Genomic DNA, 21629 nt, shown 5'->3' on the forward strand with positions numbered 1-21629 from the left:
AGAAGGAGGCTAGGTTTTGATTACGCAGACTTCTATTATTTGGAAAAGAACAACCCGGATTTCTTTACGTAATCAGTATGAATTTTATAATTACCTAGGGGACCTTTCACAATGAACAGTAAAAAGAAAATGCATTTGCAAATGAAATCATTAATAAATGGGGCAGCTATGAATTGTATAGAAGACAAGGAGCGGCCTTCTGTCTACGACCAGGATGCCGCAGTATTCTCTGCTGTAGTAAAGGCTGTTTGACATTTATAAAAAGTAATATGGCATAGAGGATAAAAAGGTATAAAGGAAAAGAACAGAATAAGAAGTCTGGTAAACACTAAATATATTCAAACAATTCTCACTAGCAAAATTAGGGCTTATTTATAAACAATACAACTTACATAATTACTTTTTTTAACAGTATGGTGCGATCAGATTTCAGCCTGTCCTGTGCTGTCTCCTTGGTTCACGTTTTTTTTTTTTACAAATTATAGTCCCTACTTTTCTCCTTTCGTTGAAGACAATTCTTGCACTGTTCAACACCTCCGATAACAATAACTTGCTGATTTACAGTTTCGAACATGAATTACCTTAATTTTATTAATTAATAATGTTGTCTGCACCTTAGCAAGACCGCTCACTTTTTTAACTTAAAGTCGACCTCCTCTACGTTTTCACATAACAAGCAGAAGCACATTAAAATCTGAAGATCTACAAAAGTTTTCTACCGTCATCTTTTATTTAGATCGAAGCGGAACGACAGTTCAGCTTCTGTTAAAATGTTTCTTTGACTGTGCAATCGATGTATTAGCGTCCGCGCTAGATGCGCATCTTTACAGTTATGTAAATTATACAAAACAAATGTCTTTCAAAGGGTACTCAAAGCTTTCGTAGGACGGAAATACCAATAATATTACATCGCTTCCCGCGTGAGGAGTAATGAGTCTGAAAGATCGTTACGACTCACGCGCAGTCGTAATATTATTGGATTCACATACTTAGTGAATGAAGTATTTAAGGATCTCTCCTTGTAGGGAGCAAAACAAACATAACATAAGGCACATAGAATTATATACGTTTCATACTAAGTCGTCAAAGCTACTCACAGTTGCTGTTACCATTATTAATTTCTTTGTACATTACCTATATGTTGCTGCTTATACTCTGTGTAATCTACAGATTACAATGTATCAGTTTTGCATCGTACATGGTTCTAGCGACTTAAAATATCAGTCCTTTGAAAGCTTAACTTAGGTTAATACTTCACATATACGGACATTCTGGTCTGAATGAGGGATTTAAAGAAAACCTTTACTACTTGGTAAAAAGGAGATTTGCCATAACTTAAAACTAAAACAGCAGGTGGCACTTTGGCACATCCCTTACTCAATTCAACGACTGCAGTCTTTTATTGCTCAAGAAACTTAAAACTACCTTAAAACTAAAGCAAATCTTATTTTCCAAATCACTGGGTGCCACTGATGGACTGCTTCTACTGAAATGATGTCACTTGTTGCTGTGTGTACCTGTTCAACATTGCTGGGTGCCAGAGATGGAACTGCTTCTACTGAAATAATGTCACTTGTTGCTGTCTGCACCTGTTCAACATTGCTGGGTGCCACTGATGGAACTGCTTCTATTGATATGATGTCACTTGTTGGTGTCTGCATCTGTCAACATTGCTGGGTGCCACTGATGAACTGCTTCTACTGAAATAATGTCACTTGTTGGTGTCTGCACCTGCTCAACATTGCTGGGTGCCACTGATGGACTGCTTCTACTGAAATGATGTCACTTGTAGGTGTCTGCACCTGCTCAACATTGCTGGGTGCCACATATGGAACTGTTTCTACTGAGATTATGTCACTTGTTGGTGTCTGCACCTCTTCAACATTGCTGGGTGCCACTAATGGAACTGCTTCTACTGAAATAATGTCACTTGTTGCTGTGTGTACCTGCTCAACTTTACTGGGTGCCACTGATGAACTGCTTCTACTGAAATAATGTCACTTGTTGCTGTCTGCACCTGCTCAACATTGCTGGGTGCCACTGATGGAATTGCTTCAACTGAGAAGATGTCACTTGTTGGTGTCTGCACCTGCTCAACATTACTGGGTGCCACTGATGGACTGTTTCTACTAAAATGATGTCACTTGTTGGTATTTGCATCTGTTGACCTTGGTGCTACTGCTGGATCTATCAACTACTTGTTTTCTTTTCTTTTTTTTTTTTTTTTGAATCATTCAAAGCATTTTATGTGAACATTTATATAAACTGATTTTTTTGTGTATTGTGTAAACTATTATGTAAAGCCACATGTATGAAAGAATTTGTATTGCCTACTGTATTTTATATATTAGGTTATTGAAAGGTCAGTGCAAAGCCAAAATTTTAACTAGTTATGTGATATTTAGGTATTAATATTATCTTTTATTTTTGTCTGTATTTTTGTGGACGAATTTGGTGGTATTTTCACCACCAATGCTGGCAAAAATACCATCAAATTCTGGCCTGTGGAGGAGAGGCGTATGAAAGGTGGCTACACTGAGCCACTGCGCCAGAGATTGCGCCAAAGAGTATTATTCAGCCGCCTCCACAGTGCTTGGGCAGAGCTTGTAGTAGGGAGTGCCTGTCGAGGACTCGTGGTAGTCAGTACTTGTTAAGAACTCGTAGCAGAGAGTGTTTGTAGGCAGTGCTTGCTGAGATGTGATATTGGAGAGATCTGGTTGAGATGTGATGGTAACGAGTCGGTGTGGAGAGATTGTAATGATTAGAGTGCTTTTCATGAATATAAATTAAGGTAACAAACTACTTTTTTTTCTCATTATTTCAGTGTCCTAAATAATGCGTCATTACAGGTTCAGTCAACAAAGCATCTGGCTTGTGTTCTTGTATTAGAGTGCAATCCTGGTTTTCTTGAGCAATTATAGTATTTCTATTTTTTTATCACTTCAGTATAAATGGTATTTGAAATTTCTTGTCTTATTGAAGAAGAACCGTGCCAGATGTGTACGTTGAGTCACACTCCCACACACAGAACAATTACACTTGTGCTTTGGTTTAGTAGGTTTTATAGTTGCTGGGGACTTAATTAATTGTGTTGACGAAAATTTCATTTCATTCTTTGTTGTTGTTCTTTGCAGTCAGATAGCGTAATAATACTAGTCAGGGCCAACCGTTTACGAAACAGCGTAATCGGACTTACAGCTACTAAAAATATAAAAATTATTTTCAAAATATTTAATTAAGCCCCCATGCACTGTACATGCGTCTGACTAGCAGTCATTCCTCGTGAAGTGACGCTGCTATTGCCAGTACACGTTTAATCGATGATAGGCAGGTGATCATAATGTTATGGCTAATGAGTCTGTTATTTATAAATTGCAATGATCGCTGTTCCACCCAAGAGGGTATTGCAAAAATGACATAAATAAACCAATAAATGAATCTCTGAACCATGGTGCAGGATAACACATTGCTGATGAAAGACCATTATTTGGTCTCAGGTGGTAGGCACAGTTGTAAAGGGATCACTGTGAGCCCAGTATGCAATATGGCATTCTTCCCTTGTCTTGACCAGACGTGATAGACTGTAACCTTGACAACGATAATGCCTGCCCTCGTGGTCATGTGCAACTCAACAGTCCTACACTGTAACATCTAAATGCCCCAAAATCTTATAGCTGCACAATTATACCAGCCACGCAACTGGAGATCAAGAGTGGAGCAGCTTCCAAATTATATCAGTTGCAGGTAACACATGCGTAGAAAGTGTCTCTGTATCCTTCACAAGTATCACACAACATCTGACACTGTTCATGGGCATTATATAAACGTGCTGTGGTGTCCGGTCTACCTGTCATGGAGATTTGAGACCCTGATCAGTTACACTGCAGCTGATGGCGCGTTTGTGTAAGAAGCCAGAATGACATCTCACCGTTTTTTCGGTATGCTTCAATTTATCTGTCACGCATCGCATTATTAATTCTGAAACAGTGACTTGTAACAGTACACTTGTTTCAATCGGTGTCTTCACTCTTCTTTGGATTCACAGACTGAATAGCGTTCAGTTTTGAATTTGAATGTGACACCTTTTATTTCACAGATAAGAGAGACATCAGCAACTACCGACCTGTTTCACTGCTTCTATCATTTACCTACATTTTTGAGAAGGCGATGTATTGTAGAAGATTATCTCACCTTGGCAACAATAATATTGTCACCAAATCACAGTTTGCCTTTCAGAAGGGGTGCTCTACTGAGAATGCCATTTAAATGTTCGCACACCAGATAGTACAAGCATTAAATAACAAAACAGCACCGGTGGGTATTTTCTGTGTCCTATCCAAGGCATTTGATGGTGTAAATAATAATACACTGCTAGATAAATTTTGTAGGGTTGATGGTGTAGTCAACCAATGCATCTTATCACATCTAACCAAAAGGTTTCAAAAAGCTGTATTTAGTAGTAACTCAACCAACAGAATTCAGGGACATAATTCTGACTGGGTGGAAATCACATATGGGGTTCCCCAAAGCTCAATCTTAGGTCCACTACTGTTTCTCATATATGTTAATGATCTATCGTCTAATGTACAGCAAGCAGAATTAGCTCTTTTTGCAGATGACAACAGTATTGTAATCACTCTCAGTATTAATACAGAACTGGAAGAAATGGTAAACAAAGTTCTCAAAAGTATCATTGTTTGGTTTTCTGCAAATTGTCTCACCCTGAATTTCACAAAGACACATTATATACAGTTCTGCACCTCTGGGGGTACTGCATCTGTGATAACTGTAACACACGGTGGTGAAGTAATACATAAGGTGAAAACTTTTAAAATTCTTAGGTGTCCATATTGATGAGAATTTTAATTGGAAAAACATAAATTTGGGAACTCCTAAAAAAACTTAGTTTCGCTACATTTTTACTTAGAATCATAGCAAATTTTGAAAAGAGATAAATCAGTAAGTTGACATATTTTGCTTCTTTTCATTCAGCAATGTCATATGGAATAATGTTCTGGGGTGATTCGTCTTTAAGAAAGAAGGTCTTCATTGCCCAAAAACGAGTTGTAACAATAATATGTGGCGCTCACGCCCGATCGTCTTGTAGCGATCTGATTAAGGAGTTGGGCCTACTGACTACCGCTTCACAGTATATTTATTCACTCATGAAACTTGTAAACAATCTACTACAGTTCAAAAGGAACCATGAGGTACATGATCACAATAATAGAAGAAAAAATTACATTCATGACTGAACATTAAGGTTTTCTTTAGGTTGCCATTAAGGTTTGAACAAAAAATTTTCACCACTTACCCTGTGATATAAAATGTCTAACAGACAGTATGGTAAAATTTGGAAATAAACTGAAAAAGTTTCTGCTTGAGAATTCCTTCTACTCTGTAGAAGACCTTCTATGTTTGTAATGTGTAAAAAGTTATGGATGGGAACTGATAACTCAATCTGTATTTCTTGTTACCATTTTGGGGGGAAAGAATAGTAATTGTATGGTGATGTTAAGAGTAGAAATAGACGTATAAATTAACTGGCAATTTTCATCTAAAATGACTCATTCGACCACATGACGATCTATCGTGCAGTTTTATGGAAGGAACATGAAAGTAAGCAACAAGCGTTTCTTTCTATTTACCATAATTGGGCGAAATTCACTTAAACATCTGAAAATTCGGTAACTGTTTTCTATCGTACCTCATTCGTTTCATATTATGCAACATTTATCAACGACATTGTGCCTTGTAGACATACTGTATTTGGCTATTTTTTCACCTCCTTGTGAGGCATTAAAATACCAACATACAGAAAAAACTCGCAGAGGAGCTATTACTCGGCAATGGCGTACGAGCACACTTTTTTAAGGCTCGTGGAAGTCTAACGACTTGATGGAACAGTAAAGTGACAAGAATTAATCCCTACATGTTATATGTGTACTTCTAGTATTCATAGATCAACTTTTTCATTATACCATAAATACCTTACGCCTCAGTTGTCTTTGATAGCGAGTAGCGAGCGGCGAGACGGAAATGACGTCCCTTGTGACGGTAGTCTGCTTGGCAAAGGAGCAGTTCGGCGCTTTCGAGTTTCTCTCGCTGTACACAGACATGGAGGTCGACCCCAGTTTTCGGCGGGGCATTCGCCTCACCCAGTGGTGACCCCCGATGCAGCCGCCGGGCTGTCTGCCGTTTACCCAGGGGGCGACGCGACGCCTGGGGCAGCTGGCGACTTAGGCTGTCGTCATCGTGGCCCCAGGGCGGAACTGGAGCCATTCCCCATGTGCTATCGCGTCACGAGAGCGTTGCGGTCCCTGTGTTGTTTTGGGCCATCAGTAATGTTGCACAACATCATATCACTGGCATAATTCATCCCCTTCTTGATTTATATCCCATTTCTTCGTGTCCTGGGTTTATTTTCGCATCATTCTGACAGACAACAGCGACGAAAGAACCCAAAGAGATTTTTAGATACCTATCTCCTATTTTTTTCCCCTATAGTCGGATTCCTGTCTCCTAAGCGGGTAGGGAGTCAAAAATTAAAAAAAAATCGAGTTTTCGAAAATATGTCTGTTTTGTAATCTTTCTGAAAAGTTTGATGTATAAAACATATATATTTCAGTGATTATAAGGCACGCTATTTGGTCCTGTGTGTACCCAGATTAAGCGCTACACCCCTTACCACAGACGTCTGCTGTCATACATACGTGTATTTCGCTGTGTAAAATTCGAATGTTTATATTTGCGCCAGAGATGGTCATACGTGTAACAAAAGACTATTGACATAGAAGAAACGTGTTGATGGCGGCACCCAAACCCCAATGAAAGCTTTAATGAATGTGCATGGAAAAGATTGCCAAAAACCAATTTTTGTGTGGAAGAGATGTACTTGCTGTTGGTGTTTATAATGCAGTTTCCTTTTTTTATGATAGTGTGTAAAGCTGGATATGTATTTTAGAGAAAATGGGAATCAAGGGAAAAGTGAACTGCATCAAAGCTTTATATGCAATAAACACAGAGCGTGTAGTGAAAGAACATAAATCATTTTTGGAAGTGATAAATTCGGAATGAGTGAATCATAGGAGTGTGGAAAAGACGAAAACTGATTTACAAATTGGAAAAAAAAACCTCTTTATGCTGCTGGACAGTTCTAAAAGATGCCAAACGCAGCCAGAAGCTTTAATGGCCATTTTCTGCAAAACACAAATTTTTATTCTCAGGTACATGTAACACCCAAAATAAATATGCCATTCCTTTTCCAACGTGGTATCCTTATTAAACACAAACTCCTTAATGCAAAACTCTAGAATTTTCCATCTCTATTAAAAACTGTTGTAAAGTTTCACATAATTAACTATAAAATTTGAGTTTTTTCTAAACATGAAGTTTAAAATGTAACAGGTCATTCATTTTCTTGAAATTGAAATAAATTCTAGAATTTCATACACCTTTATGTATGGATTGTATGCTGTGCAAAGTTCATCGAAGAATCTCTCTTACTTATGAAGAAAAGTGTACCTATAGCAAAAAATGCAGCCAATAGTAAGTGAAAAAATTATAAAATTTCACATGTAAAAATAATTTATTTACCTATGTTTTTGAACTTCCACTGCTATGATTGTGAATCCTGGTCATGCAGACAAAAATTCTATGAATTCATTTGTAAAAATATAGACAGTAGAATTTAGTATCTTGTGATGCCTCTTCTGCTCCAAGTCGGTCCGTTTGACGTCCAACCCCCTTAACATACGAGCTACAAACACCATCTCATGACGGTAGTACCACATTAACTGCATTTAAGGGTTACTGTCATTCAAATTTCTTTGTGATTTATGCTGTTGTCTATTGAAATTATGTTGACCAATGGGTGTTGTAAGCACAGTTGTTGAGCTTTGTATGCATTTTATATTTATTTTGTACCAAATATTGTGTAATATGCTAGGCTACAGGTATGAGAAAATGAGGAGAAGGAAGAAGTATGATTACCTGAATGCTGTCATTCGTCTTACGTGGGCCACTACTGTCGTTGGCAGTGTGTGTTCTATTATCTGTGTGTGGACGGTACCTCAGATGTACAGTCTGTGGTAATCTGACCACTGGATTCGATGTGAAAACCCTTTTTGAGGCAGTGTTCCTCCTGTGCAGCACGCCAAGCGCTGGAGAGAGCAGGACCGGCCCCTCCTCGCAGCCGCACAGTGGCCACACCGACGACGGCCGGAGCCCAGCCACAGCTGTGCCCCCCACCTCTCCCCAGACGACTCCCCAGCCTGATGACGTCGCCATCTCTCTCCTGCGGTGAGTTCAGTCACTTTATGTGTAGACTGTCCACAATCACAGTGCGACATGTTGGGCAGTTAGCCAAGTGATAAAGTCAAGAAATCGAATGTCGCTATTTTACGTTTTTGACGAAGCGGAAGTTGTAGGTCAGGTATAAAGTTCTTCCTTTCCTTAATTGTGACGTTCGACGAGGCAAGGATATAAGGGGATCTATACACCCTTCTACAGGTTTGTTGCATGACTCCTTTTCAGTTCCTAAGACAGCTGACTTGCGTAAGATAACACTAAATATTTCCCCAAAAATAACGACTTTGCTGGTGTGTTGGGATCAATTTCAGTTTTCAGCGAAATCTCTGCCTAGTAACCTCGCAGAAAGCCCTAAGATATTCTGGTAATACATTAAGCACACTAGTGGAAAGAAGCAGTCAATAACCTTCACTGAGTGATAACGATGGTGAAGTCACTGGTGACAGTGCCACAAAAGCAGAGTTATTGTTCATAGTTTTCCGAAACGTCTTGACCAAATAAGAAGAAATAAATATTCCTGAATTCCTATCAAGAATAACTTCAAAGTGAGACACATAGAAGCAGATTCCTATCAGAATATGCTGTCACAAAAGTTCCATATTTAGCAATTACATACATCAGCTCGCTCACAGAAAGATCCGCACCTAAAGACTGGAAAATTTTTCTTGTCACACCAATACCCAAAAGGGGAAATACGAGTAATACGCTGAATTACTGGCTCATATCACTAACGTCGATTTACAGTAGGGTTTTGGAACATATGCTGTGTCTGAACATTATGAATTACCTCGAAGAAAACGATTTATTGACACATTATCAGCAAGGGCTTATAAAATATCATTCGTGTGGAACATAACTAGGTCTTTATACTTGTGAAGTCATGAGTGCTATCGACAGGGGATGTCAAAATGATTCCATATTTTTAGATTTACAGAAGCCTTTCGACACATTTCCTCAAGAGCGTCTCCTAGCTAAACTGCGTGCTTATTGAATATTGCCTCAGTTGCACGACTGGATTCGTGATTTACTGTCAGAAACACATCGAGTAAAACAGATGTAATATTCGGCGTTCCCCAAGGAATTGTTACAGGTCCTCTATCGTTCCTGGTCTATATTAGTGGCAATTGACCCTGAACAAAGAAAAGTATGAAGTTATTCACACGAGCACTAAAAGAAATCCACAAAATTTCGATTACGCGATAAGTGTCACGAACCTGAAGGCTGTAAATTCAATTAAGTACTTAGGGACTACAATTACAAATGACCTACACTGGACCGATCACGTAGATATTGTTGTGCGTAGAGCAAACGAAAGACTGCGAATCATTGGCAGAACACTTAAAAGGTGGAACACGTCTGCTAAAGAGGCTGCTTACACCACTCATGTCCATCCTATTTTGGAGTACTGCTGTGCGGTATGGGATCCGTATCAGGTGGGACTGACGGATGACACCGAAAAAGTTTAAAGAAGCGCAGCTCATTTTTTATTACCGCGAAGTAGTGGAGATAGTGCCACGGACATGATAAGTGAATTGGATTGACAACCATTGAAACAAAAGCGATTTTCATTGCGATGGGATCCTATCATTAAATTCAACTACCAGTTTCCTTCCTCCGATTGCGAAAACATTCTGTTGGCACCCACCTAAATAGGGAGAAATGATCATCACGATATAATAAGAGATCTCGCACAGAAAAATTTAAGTACTCAATGTTCCCGCGCCTCGTTTAAGAGCGGAACGGTAGAGACACAGCTTGGTGGTGGTTCATTGAACCCTCCGCCAGGCGCTTTATTGTGAGTAATGTCGTAGACGTAGACGTACATGGTTTCCTATCTCATGAATTACCCATGTAGGGAAGAACCCTTCACTTGCATTTCCACGATTATTCTCCCAACGGCATAATGAGAAATTCTCTCACAGGGTGTCTGGTAACACCGTAGCTGGGGGAGTTTAATGAGTTGAGATCCGTGGCTTATCCTACTACGAGAGACGTATGTGACAACGTCTATTGGCAGATTTTGGAAATCATTCGTGGCAACATGAGCTTATACGAAAGTGGAAGTCGGACCTGTCGGTGTCCAAGTGATAAAGGCGGCTATTTTGGATCAATAAAAATCAGGACAATCCTATTGTGTGGGCATGGTTGAGTGGAGATGGACACAGTAGCCATATGTCGCCAGCTGTAAAACTTTCTGTAGCTCAGGGAGTTTTACAGGCGAAGTGACAGAAGTTTCAGCGTAAATTCGTCATCACTTCACTTTTCTTCTTTGAAATCATTGATCTATAGTGGTAGTCACCGATATTTTACTGTCGCTTTGTGAAATAGAAACCCTATCTGATAGTGAACTGATATTGTTGCAAGACACAGTTCAGTTGATGCCTGAATTCAACAGGCCCAAAAGTGGCCATTCAGAGTATTCAATGTGCCTTTACAATTAATCAGAGCAGAATCCAACAAGTTATTGGGCAATAGAGGAGTCTGTACCTATTCAGGAGAAAACACGGAACCCGACCAGGTATTTTAACAATGACAATGGGATCAGTAATGTTTCAGTGGACTTAAGAAAACTTATTCTCTCCCAGTGATTCAAGGATTTCGGGCTTTAATTACCTATTATGGTCAGCCACAGATGTGGCCAAATCATTTACTCGAGTGGTCCACAAATTGAGCAAATACTTCTCAGAATACTTTTCCCAGTCTAAAAGCTTTATGCACACAGGCAGTCAACAAAACTTCATCCATGGGTCTGATAATATAGAAAGCTGCAGAGAATGTACGCTGAAATTTTATAATATTGAGAGCCTGATAGGTATTTACCCAATTTGTTGTATACAAATAGCATCAGACATTTGATATAAGAAGCCAACCAACGAGAAGTAAGTGTAACAGGAAAGACTAAAGATAGAGAGTACCTCGAAGAATACTTTGTAGATAAACCAGAAACTCATCAATGTAAGATGATGCAGCATAATCAAAAATAATTAATGTCTATGATCTCAGGCAAAGTCTGTAAATTATGTTACACGTACTAGATATAAAATTAGCAGATTATCAGTAGAAAAGGAGCTGAAAAAAAATTAGAAAATAAAATATTGTTGTTGAATAAGAGACAAGACATGGAATGGGAAAAATATTTCTGCATAAAAAGACTAATACAAAAAGAGGAGATAGCTGGCTAAAATGCGACAGAGAAACATAAGCATGAGGAAATAAACTATCAAGAGCAGGAAATGAAACATATTAAGACAATACTCGATAATGGAGTGAAAAGTTTGTTGAGAGTGAGTTAAGAAAACCAGCCTGGAGAGCAGATCGTGCGTAACATGGTAGTAATGTGAGTAACAATGTACAGGGCGAAAGAGAGCCAAAGCTTCCTTTTTTCTTCGGCATCAGACGTCTGTGGTGACTAGTAAGAGGTCCTACATAAATATAGGCTTTGGAAGACTAAAAGCAAGAACAGCTTTAAACAAAAATAGTTTACAGTTATAAATACACGGATTTAAGAGAATCACAAAACCAAAAATTTTTTATATAGAACAGTGAAACGTCGGGAATAGATTTGCCGGGGTAACATATTTAACTGATTAACATTGCAGGATCGCAAGTTAATGTAAGTGCGAGATAAGCCACTGGACACGTGAAATGCTGGAGCACTGCCAAAAGGTCGAATGCAGGCATGCAAACATGTATGGATTGTGTTGCTCAAGTATCAGATATCAGTATTTAAAATGGAGTTGGATGCCTGATGCAGCTGGTTGGTCAGTACAGGGACGGTTAATGCTGTTGGTGAATGGTGCTGGAGTTACTATATGATGATGTCCCATATCTGCTCGACTGGAAACAGACCTGATGATTGAGAATGCCAAGAGCCTTGTCAACACTCTATAGAGCATGTTGGGTTACAAGAGCGGTAAGTGAGCGAGCGTTATCCTGTTGAAAATCTACCCCTGGAATCCTGTTCGTTAATGGCAGCAGAACGGATCGAATCACCAGGTTGAAACAGACAAGGTGTGTGGGATAACCATGAGAATGTTCCTGCTGTCATACGAAATCGCACCACAGACCATAACTCCAGGTGTAGGTCCAGTGTGTTAACACACAGAAAGGCTGGTTGTAGGCCCCCAACTGGCCTAATCAAAATATGGCCATTACTGGCACCGAGGCTGGTGGTTTGGGATCAGTGAAACGCATGCTACAGGGCATCTGGTTCGGAGCTGTCTTTAAAGTAACCGATTTGTAAGAGTTCATTGTGTTACTTGGTGATAACTGCTGCTCAGACTGCTGCTGGAGATGTATTACAATGCGCCAGAGTAATACGCAGAACAGGATGGTCTTCCCTCTCAGTAGTGTCACGTGGCCGTCTGCAACCCAGTCTTCTTGCGACCGGATATTCTTCTAATCACCGCCGCCATCAGGCATGTATAGTGGGTACATTACTGTGAAATATTTCTACATCACGGAAGGAACAACCAGAATCTCGTAGCCCTAGTACAGACTTCGCTTAGTCTCTATGAGATATTATTAACAGCGTCTTTGTCGTCTCAAAGGCATTTTTGTCCTACATCAACTCACTGCGTACAAACTCAAAGGTAACTAACGCTCAAGCCCGTTACAGCGTGTTTTTAAAGCAAGCCTGATTGGCTTCCTTGTAGTGGTGCTACTCTTGAGCAACTGCATTGAAATTTGAGTCATCATCAACATCATCATCATTTATTGATTATGCCTTTCAGCGTTCAGTCTGGAGCCTAGCCCCTTTATAAAATTCCTCCATGATCCCCTATTCAGTGCTAACGTTGGTGCCTCTTCTGATGTTAAACCTATTACTTCAAAATCATTCTTAACCGAATCCAGGTACCTTCTCCTTGGTCTACCCCGACTCCTCCTACCCTCTACTGCTGAACCCATGAGTCTCTTGGGTAACCTTGCTTCTCCCACGCATATAACATAACCCCACCATCTAAGCCTGTTCGCCCTGACTGCTACATCTATAGAGTTCATTTCCAGTTTTTCTTTGATTTCCTCATTGTGGACACCCTCCTGCCATTGTTCCCATCTACTAGTACCTGCAATCATCCTAGCTACTTTCATATCCGTAACCTCAACCTTGTTGATAATGTAACCTGAATCCACCCAGCTTTCGCTCCCATACAGCAAGGTTGGTCGAAAAATTGAGCGGTGCACAGATAACTTAGTCTTGGTACTGACTTCCTTCTTACAGAAGAGAGTAGATCGTAGCTGAGCGCTCACTGCATTAGCTTTGCTACACCTCGCTTCCAGTTCTTTCACTATGTTGCCATCCTGTGAGGATATGCATCCTAAGTACTTGAAACCGTCCACCTGTTCTAACTTCGTTCCTCCTATTTGGCACTCAATCCGTTTATATTTCTTTCCCACTGACATTACTTTCGTTTTGGAGATGCTAATCTTCATACCATAGTATTTACATTTCTGATCTAGCTCTGAAATATTACTCTGCAAACTTTCAATTGAATCTTCCATCACAACTAAGTCATCCGCATATGCAAGACTGCTTATTTTGTGTTCACATATCTTAATCTCACCCAGCCAGTCTATTGTTTTCAACATATGATCCATAAATAATATGAACAACAGTGGAGACAGGCTGCAGCCTTGTCTTACCCCTGAAACTACTCTGAACCATGAACTCAATTTACCGTCAACTCTAACTGCTGCCTGACTATCCATGTAAAGACCTATAATTGCTTGCAAAAGTTTGCCTCCTATTCCATAATCTCGTAGAACAGACAATAACTTCCTCCTAGGAACCCGGTCATATGCCTTTTCTAGATCTATAAAGCATACATACAATTCCCTGTTCCACTCATAACACTTCTCCATTATTTGCCGCAAGCTAAAGATCTGGTCCTGACAACCTCTAAGAGGCCGAAACCCACACAGATTTTCATCCAGTTGGTCCTCAACTAATACTCGCACTTTCCTTTCAACAATACCTGAGAAGATTTTAGCCACAACGCTGATTAAAGAGATACCTCTGTAGTTGTTACAATCTTTTCTGTTTCCATGTTTAAAGATAGGTGTGATTACTGCTTTTGTCCAGTCTGATGGAACCTGTCCCGACTCCCAGGCCATTTCAATTATCCTGTGCAGCCATTTAAGACCTTACATTCCACCCCAGCTGCTTTATTGCACTGCAATCTATTGACCATTTTCTCCACTCCCTCAAATGTGATGCTATTTCCATCATCATTCCTATCCCGTTCTACCTCGAAATCTGAAACATTACTGATCGTATTTTCACCTACATTGAGCAACTCTTCAAAATATTCCCTCCATCTGCCCAAGGCATCCACAGGATTCACCAGCAGTTTTCCTGACCTGTCCAAAATACTTGTCATTTCCTTCTTACCTCCCTTTCGAAGACTGCTAATTACACTCCAGAATGGTTTTCCAGCAGCTTGACCCATAGTCTCCACCCTGTTTCCAAAGTCTTCCCAAGATTACTTCTTGGATGCTGCAATTATCTGTTTGGCTTTGTTTCTTTCTTTGAAATTTGAAAATACATAATATTCCAGATTTAGAAACACTCCTACCAACTTTCGTTTATGTCGCACTGCTTCTTCTTGGTGCTGTACTATCTCGAAAGTAAAAGACGTTGTTAACAATGTTACCAAAATCTCAAAAAGTTCTTGAACGACATACTTCACATTTCTATACGTTACTCTAATAAACGTTGGGACAGTGTCTGCTTTTATATACCAATGGCTTAGGAGTGCGCCATTGACTAGTGGTCAAAATTTTCTGTGTCCCAGGTTCTAGCACAGGCACTGCTTAACCTCTGAACAAAAATTAACAGCAGTGTCAGCAAAGACGACCAGCATAAGAAGTCGCCAATTTCCTGACAAAGGCCTTGTCAAATAGGGTGGAGGAACGACAGAGCTTCATGGCACTCCTTTCCCTTGGGGTGGGAAACTGTCCTTAAAAGGGTGAAGAGTCAGTAATGATCAATGACGCGAGGATGCAGAAGGCAATGGAATCGAATAAATTAAAACCACATAACGTGTATCCATAGGACATACGTCGTTAACAGGGAAACTGTCTTGATACAATCTGCATTGAGAAAAGATTCCGGACAAGTTACCCTTTTGGATCTCTGGGAGTGGACTACCAAGTTCGAAGTGACAATGGAAAAGAGACGGAATAATTTACGAAGGGCTAACCTTCTACGACTTGGAGCTTTGAATTCAGAAGTTTGATCGTAATTAGAAAGCTAGGGAGTCTAAAAACGGAAGTGCAAAGGCCCCAGTCGAGATACGGTGGGGGGGGGGGGGTCATTGGAGTGAAACAGAAGAAGGCTAAGGATTTGTCATAAGACACATTGGGGTAAATCAACAGCAGCAGAAAATGCTGTAATGGGAGTAGGATTCATTATGTATAAGAAGTAGGAGAGAGAGTGGGCTACTGTGAATAGCTCTATGGCAGAGTTTTTCTCACCAGATTCGAAATCAAACGAACGCCAATAACGATAGTTCAGGTAAACATGGTAACGACACAAGCAAAATGAGAAAAGAGAGGAAGTATGCAACTGAAATGCAGTTGCAGGGGAAAGAAAATAAGAAAGAGTCATGGGGTATATGGGCTTGGCATAGGGATGAGAGGGGTGAAAGTCTAATTGATTTCTGCATTGAAATTGAGATGGTAATAACAAATACTCTGTTCAGCAAACATGTGAGGAAAAAATAAGCTTGGAAAAGACCCAGAGACACTGGAAGATTCCAGCTGGATTACATCATAGTGAGACAGAGATTCCGAAATCAGATAATGGGATGTAAGGTGTACCCAGATGTAAACATAGATTTAGTAATTATGAAGAGTAGAGTGAGGTTTAAGAGAGTCGACCAGAAGAATCAGTGTAAAAGGATAGCATACTGCAGTACTGAGAAATGAAACTTAAAGTTTACCAACGATATGGTTATTGCGGTAAGGACATCGACAAGGCAAGCTGTGAATGATGTCATCAATCTCATGTGGAGGCAATAACACCATTTCTCCCGCAGAGCTACTCGCAAGTCTTATGGAATTGTTGGTGGATGCTTATGTGATGCAACCCATCTCACTACTACATATATTTCGTATGCATACTATAAACAATTTACAATAAATCCACACATTATAGAATAATTTGTCCTCTATGAAATTTACAATAATGCAATTCTAATTTATAAAATAAAATTCATGGAAACCTATATACAATATAATAAAATTTTATACAGTCTTTGTTTCACATGTCATTCTTCCAGAAGTCCACATCTGCCCTCACTACTTCGGTGCATGTCATCAGGTCTTGGGCCGTGCACGCTCTTGGGTGGTTTACTAACGGACATCGTCTGGATGCTCCCACATGGACACAAAGCACTTTCACTAATTCCCCACTTGTGCAGATTTCTGTTACATCTGTCTATTCCTGAACGTAGCCTGTTCACGGTTTTCCATCTCTCCCACTCAAGTTCCGCACCTGATGGCAGCACTTCCTCAGAATCGTGTGCATGTTCTTGTTGTTCCTGCCACAGTCTTTTTCTAGAAGTTTTTGGTGAACCTGTGAGTGGTTGGGTTGAGTGGAGAAAACTACTTCTTGACGTAAGGCATTTAGGTAACATTTGGTACCCATGGAGCGGATGACGTTGATTTTGAACCTGTTTTGTTCGTTCAATTCTGCTCTGTATTGAACGTCGGACATTTGGCAGAGCAATTCCTGACAAGGATTGTAGGTGTTCTACTCTTGTTGGCTTAAGACATCCAGTAATATGTCTACACATCTGGTTCAGGACAGTGTCCTGCTTGTTTGTGTGGCATCATTGCTCCCAAGCAGGACTTGCAAACTCAGCAGCAGAGTAACAGTGTAATGTCTCCTGCAGCGGTCTCTCCACGATATTTTCAGAAATTTTATAAATTATATAACTCAGTACATATCTTGAAATATCTCTTCTTATCTTACCGATTATCAATGCAAAGTAGTTTCAGCCCCAATTATTCCTTGGAGCGTCCATTTACTCCATGGAATAGCTTCTCTGCTATCTGTGTTTTCTCTTATGAAAAGAATAGGGACTTCTTGCCGATTAGTCGTAAAAGAAGGATCTATATGTATGTATTGTTGAGCGAGTCGCCATCTTGATGAGATTCTGTATGGGAAGGAGTTTAATACATGAACTAAACTAAAGTAAGTGTGTTTGAGTATTATTTAACGGATTATTATTATTGACAGTGTCTGCTTACTACGCCGTGTTGCACGGGATCAGTGGGGAACGTCTGATTTACACTGGACGAACCTGCCGTTTTGAATGCTCAAGATATCCAGTTACTTCAAATAAACAGGCTAACACGGTCTTACCAGCAGATCTCCGGTCTTCCCCATGTGATCACCGAAAAATAATAATTATTACAAATGTTTCCAGGAGATCGACTGACAATTTTCGTCGCACCGAGACTTCGAAATTGCTTCACTGCCTTATGGAATTTAAGCTTAATTTAATCAGGACAGAAAAGTATTGAACTGTGTGAATGTGATAAGCCTGCTTTGTCAATGAAAATTCCCTTAATATACGCATGTTTTTACTATCCTGATCAGTGAAGCTAAATCAGGCCGGTGTGTGAGAGGTTCTTTAAATTTAAGAAATATTAAAACAGAGTGCCATTGCTGTGGTGCGTAAAACTTTTGGATTAGCTCGACATTTTGATGTTGTTAGCTTGCCAAGTAAGTTATTCCGTGATTGGATTTCTGCCTTGCTCTTCTCAATATGCCTCTTGAATAACAGTGTCCTATTAAGAGTAACTCGCAAGTACACAGGGAGAGGACAGTGTTTTAATCTTGTGTCATTCCACCAAACATTCAGTTCTTGCTTCGTCTCTCTGTTGTTAAGATAGAATAGGCAAGTTTGGGTCCTACTTGGATTGGGTTTCAACTGGTTTTCTTTGTAATAGTTGGTAAGATTTTCCAGGTTCTCTGCTAGTATTTCCTCAATATCCTTGTAGTTTTATGCATGAGCTGCTATTGCCCTATCATCAGCATGAATAAAAGATCTTGACCAGGGACTAATAGGCTGGTCATTTGTATAAATATTGAATAACCTGGGGGCAAGAACACTGCCCTGGGGAAGCCCATCTTTTTGTAGTCACCATCTGCTCTTGTTACCTTGGAACTCAACAAAATACCTTCCGTTAAATAGATCTGATTTGAGTACAGAAGTGAATTGAGGGCTTTTTGTTGTTCTTTGCACTTTTGCAATGAGATTTCTGAGACTGATGGTATCATATGCTTCCGTAAAATCTATAAACACCATTCCTGTAGTTCGTCTTTTCTCAAGTCCATCTCCAGTATAGTGGGTTAGGCTGAGAACTTGACTGGTACAAGATTTACCAGGTCTAAATCCTGCTTGCTCTTTTATTAGGGTGCCCTCAATCAGCTCATTGAATCTGTTTAGTATCAAATAGTTTGTATGTTGTGCACAACAGAGAGATTGGCCGATAACTCTTAGGATCGTCTTGGTCCTTACCAGGTTTAAGAATTGCAGTTATTTTTGCCTGTCTGCAGATTTCAAATTCATCCATTTGCCCAACAGCAGTTCATAAACTCCAACAGCCACAATTTAGAGCCGACACCAAGACGTATCATCTGTTCATTTTTAATATGCGGCCTTCCCAGTCTTTAAACTTTTGACTGCTTCTTTCAGTTCTGATATTGTAAATGTATGATCGCGTGTATCATTATTTTCTTCATGGAAAGCATCTAGTCTAGTCGCATGCCCTTTCTTCAGTCTGTGTTTCGCTTTACCGTTTTTCAGCTACTGGAAGGCTATTTGGTTTGCTGTACTGCCAACAAAGCCTGGTGTACCTGTAGGTATACCACCTAATTTTTGAGCAGTCTCCACATTCCGACTACTGTGAGTTATGTTAATGCTTTCTACAGTGTGTTACCACTTCTGTCTTCTATTTTCAATCATTGTTGTTATGACTTCTTCTCCATTGTTCATGGGGAGAATGGGTTGGCGTCATAGAGACCACAATACGTTTCGTATTTCTCTTTTGTCTCTTCGCTGTAGCCTTGAATGTACGATTTTCTACATCCTCTCGTATACTCTGCCGTGCAGAGTAAAAACAAACTCACTGAAGTTTTCTGGTAGAGGTGTGTATCCGTGACATGCTCTATGGGATTCAAATTGGGAGCTCGAGCATACCATCCCAGATGTGCAATATCTTCAATTTCCAAGAAACCTTCAATCAGGTGATCTCTATGAGGCGTACCTTTATCGTCCATCAATACGAAGTGTAGGCCACAGCACCTCGCAACGACGGCATATGAGGTTCCAAGATCTCGTCACGATACCTTACAGGAGTTAAGCCTTGCCAATTCACCCATACAATGTCATGAAGAGGTGTTCAGGTAGTCCACGTAATCGCTGAGCATACCATTAAAGAACCTCCCTGATTTCAGTCTCTTTTGCACGATATTTGGGTCACGAAATCCTGTTCCACGTTCCCTCCATATGAAAATCCGTCGAGAAACACTCTCCACACCATTTTGGGACTCACGTGTGAAGATAACATTTGCCCACTGTTCGGCCATTCGGTGGGATGTTGACGATTTCACTCTACACATTTCTTTCTGTGAAGTGTCAGAGGTACATAAACAACGGGCCCCTCACAATAAGTGGCACTCTGGTGAGATCTTCTGTATAACGTTTGCCTAGATACAACACATCCACTGCATCCTGCAAGGTGAGGTGCCAGTTGCCGTGCAGTAGTAAGGCAGTACCGTGTTGCCCTTTTAACCAAATAACGGTCCTCCCTTTCTCGTATCATACGTGGTCTGCCCTCGTCTTCGAGATACAGTTTCTGTCTCTACAAACCGTCGCCACATCTGATAAACAACAGTGCGATTCACATTAAGCCATCGGGCCACATCAGGTTGTGACTGTCCTCCTCCCATTCTTCCAATGGCCCCCCACTGCGGAGAGCCTGGGATGTGTCTTCTCTGTATTATACTGCACCATCTGTGACTGTGTCTACAGCGATTGCGAATGTGGAAGTACCCAGCAAACACTACCCCATTGCTAGCTGCGCTGACTTCGTCGTGGGCGTGGTTGTCCGTTGACTGGAATGCTAACTTCCGTGTAGAACACGGTTGTGCAGACATCTGTTGACAGTTTGCATGATTACATCGTGAATTGGGCACAGGACGAAAAATCGCAGTTAGAAGCTTTAATTTTGGACACCAGTGCATTGCGGTAACCTTCTTGACTTTTAGGGACTCATCACAGTTCTGCTTCTGCCATAGTGTTTCGTCCTCAGACGTGCGTGTTTGGAGATATTTGTAAGTATTCTCCGTTTGTTGCAGGGATCCTTCTGGAGGAGAGAAGGGCAAGATGTTGATTGCGGCAGCTAAGGAGGGGTCAGTGAGCAAGGTGCGAACGTTGCTGACAGAGGGGGCGGACGTGGAGGCGATGGACGAAAACCAGCGCAACGCACTGGTCTGGGCAGCAGCCAGGGGACACGTGGAGGTGGTGAGGCTTCTACTGGAGAAAGGAGCTGATGTCAACGCCAGGGACCGCTGGCGGAACACGCCTCTGCATCATGCTGCATGGAATAACAAGGCGGCTGTGGTGCGGCTGCTGGCGGCATCCTCTGCCGACTGCAACGCCAGGGATAGCAGTGGGGACACACCACTGCACGATGCGGCACGGCGTGGACAAGCAGACGCGGCGACTGCGCTACTGGAGGCAGGGGCCGACAGGGAAGTCAGGAATAACGGTGGGGACACGCCGCTGGCGCTAGCCGAGTGGAACAACCACCAGCGGCTCGTAGACATCCTACGATCAAGCTAAATATAGTGCAAACGACTCTGGAGTAAAATAAATAAAGCCTTCTATGTAATCTTTGTTACTTATAAAATAAAGAATACAGAAAAGTTTATCCTCCAGTCTTGGTTTGCACCCTAATTTACGTAGTACATACAACGACGCAAGTACCATAACACCAAGTGTGTTTATGGACTACCATAAGTTCAAAGAGGGACTCTCCTTTTGGTGAAAATTCAAAACAAACCGAATAATTCTCTATTACTAATGAACACCAGTTTTCTACAATATTTTCTTACTGAAAAATAATTTTTAGACGCATGTTTGGTGCTATGTGGAACTTATATAAAACTCTTATGAATTTCCTTATATCTAGATTGCCGACACATAAGCTCTGTACTTAAAATACATCTTCATTTGAGATCTTTCACTGAATTTACTTCTGTACCTAACGTGCTGACAGTCGAGCAACTTGTGTCTGCAGTT

The 21629-nt window shown here is 40.6% G+C and overlaps 1 protein-coding gene across 1 annotated transcript; it reads left to right on the plus strand.

Moving 5' to 3' along the window:
- Positions 1-7669: 7669 nt before the first annotated feature.
- LOC126426905 (ankyrin repeat domain-containing protein 1-like) lies at positions 7670-21258 on the plus strand. Its single transcript, XM_050089006.1, has 2 exons — positions 7670-8301; positions 20684-21258. The coding sequence occupies exons 1-2, from the start codon at positions 7997-7999 to the stop codon at positions 21168-21170; spliced, it is 792 nt and encodes a 263-aa protein (XP_049944963.1). The 5' UTR covers positions 7670-7996; the 3' UTR covers positions 21171-21258.
- The last annotated feature ends 371 nt before the right edge of the window (positions 21259-21629 follow it).

Source organism: Schistocerca serialis, chromosome 11, assembly GCF_023864345.2.
Source record: "Schistocerca serialis cubense isolate TAMUIC-IGC-003099 chromosome 11, iqSchSeri2.2, whole genome shotgun sequence".
In the NCBI taxonomy this organism is placed as follows: domain Eukaryota; kingdom Metazoa; phylum Arthropoda; class Insecta; order Orthoptera; family Acrididae; genus Schistocerca; species Schistocerca serialis.